The sequence below is a fragment of the Acanthisitta chloris genome, unplaced genomic scaffold (assembly GCF_000695815.1).
Source record: "Acanthisitta chloris isolate BGI_N310 unplaced genomic scaffold, ASM69581v1 scaffold41297, whole genome shotgun sequence".
Taxonomy (NCBI): domain Eukaryota; kingdom Metazoa; phylum Chordata; class Aves; order Passeriformes; family Acanthisittidae; genus Acanthisitta; species Acanthisitta chloris.
In genome coordinates this window covers 2,216-3,648 of record NW_008684951.1, presented here as the reverse complement: position 1 = coordinate 3,648, position 1,433 = coordinate 2,216, and the positions used below count along the sequence as shown (strand labels likewise).

General features: G+C 46.8%; 1 protein-coding gene across 1 annotated transcript in view; it reads left to right on the top strand.

Annotated features, from left to right (window-relative positions):
- Positions 1 to 1,008, top strand: part of CDKN2AIP (CDKN2A interacting protein) — a gene marked incomplete at its 5' end in the record, with an annotated part of 2,617 nt that extends 1,609 nt beyond the window's left edge. Inside the window, one exon of the mRNA XM_009079512.1 lies at positions 1 to 1,008. This exon is cut by the window's left edge and continues 13 nt beyond it. Within this exon, the coding sequence (XP_009077760.1) occupies positions 1 to 1,008 (1,008 nt within the window).
- Positions 1,009 to 1,433: the final 425 nt, after the last annotated feature.

The following is a 1,433-nucleotide window of genomic DNA, read 5'->3' as shown; positions in this document are numbered from 1 at the left end:
AAGACAGGGGGGGCAGCAGCAGTGCCACCGACCACCAAGAGCATCCCACAGGCAGCAGTGGTGGCAGCAGCAGTGCCACCGACCACCAGGAGCACCCCACAGGCAGCGGCGGTGCCACCGACCACCCAGAGCACTCCCCCAGCAAGTGCTGCATTGCTGTCTTCCAAAAACCAAGTGAGTGCCCCAGCATCAGTGTCCAAGAGTGGCACTCAGGTGGGCAGCTCACTGCTTCTGGCCCCCAAGAGCAGCACCTCGCTGCTGCTGGCCTCCAAGGGCACTGCTAAGGTGGGCTCCTCTCTCCTGGCCTCTAAGAGCAGTGCTGAGGTGGCTGCCTCACTGCTGGCCGCTCGGAGCGGCGCTCAGCCGGGGTCCTCACTGCTCACCTCCAAGAGCAGTGCGCAGGTGGCTGCGTCGCTGCTGGCTGCTCGGAGCGGCGTGCAGCAAGGTCCCTCCTCCCGGGGTGGAGCTCAGGCAGGTGCTTCCCCGCTGGCCTCAAAGAGTGGCTCACAGGCAACTGAAAGTTCTGCTAAGGCTTTGTGCAAACCATTAACCAGTGAAGATGCAAAGGAACGACAGCCTTTTTTCAACAGACTTTACAAAGCTGTAGCCTGGAAACTGGTTGCTGTCGGAGGCTTCAGTCCTAACGTAAATCATGCAGAACTTCTAAACTCATCTATTCAGTCTGTAAAAGCTACGTTAGATGTTGCTTTTGTTCCCCTGAAGGAACTTGCAGACTTGCCTCAAAATAAAAGCTCTCTAGAAAATATAGTTTGTGAACTGAGGTGCAAGTCTGTCTATTTGGGTACTGGCTGTGGTAAAAGTATGGAAAATGCCAAAGCAGTGGCTTCAAGAGAAGCTTTGAAATTATTCCTCAAGAAGAAAGTTATCGTGAAGATATGTAAAAGAAAATACAAAGGTAGTGAAATTGAAGATTTGGTGCTTCTGGATGAAGAGTCAAAACCTTCAAATTTGCCTCCAGCTCTAAGAAATCCTCGTGAGATCTTGTAGGGAAGAACCACTGTTTGTACCATGTATAGTATTTCAACACAAGGTCTGAGGGTTAATTTTGTACTTTGAAAATGTAGGCTTCCAGATATTTTGTATTTTTTTCTCAGTTTTGCAAGACAATGATAGTCCTTTCACTTGGTAGCAATTGTATAAAACTTGTTAGAAATGACAAGTGTGCATTTAAAGGTATTGCCTTAATATACAGCACACTAGTGTGCTGGTTTATTTGCAGAATAGCCTACCTAATTCTTCTATTTTTAATTAAACTATTAAGGTACAATTTGCTGTTTAAAACCTGACAGTTTTGTAATTCCTACAATTTGATGGCAGTGTGCTCAGTTGTCTACCATATCTTTTCTAGCTATATGGAAGTGTGTATATAGGGACCATAATACTTGAATGATTGAAAGTTGTTTCAAAATTTC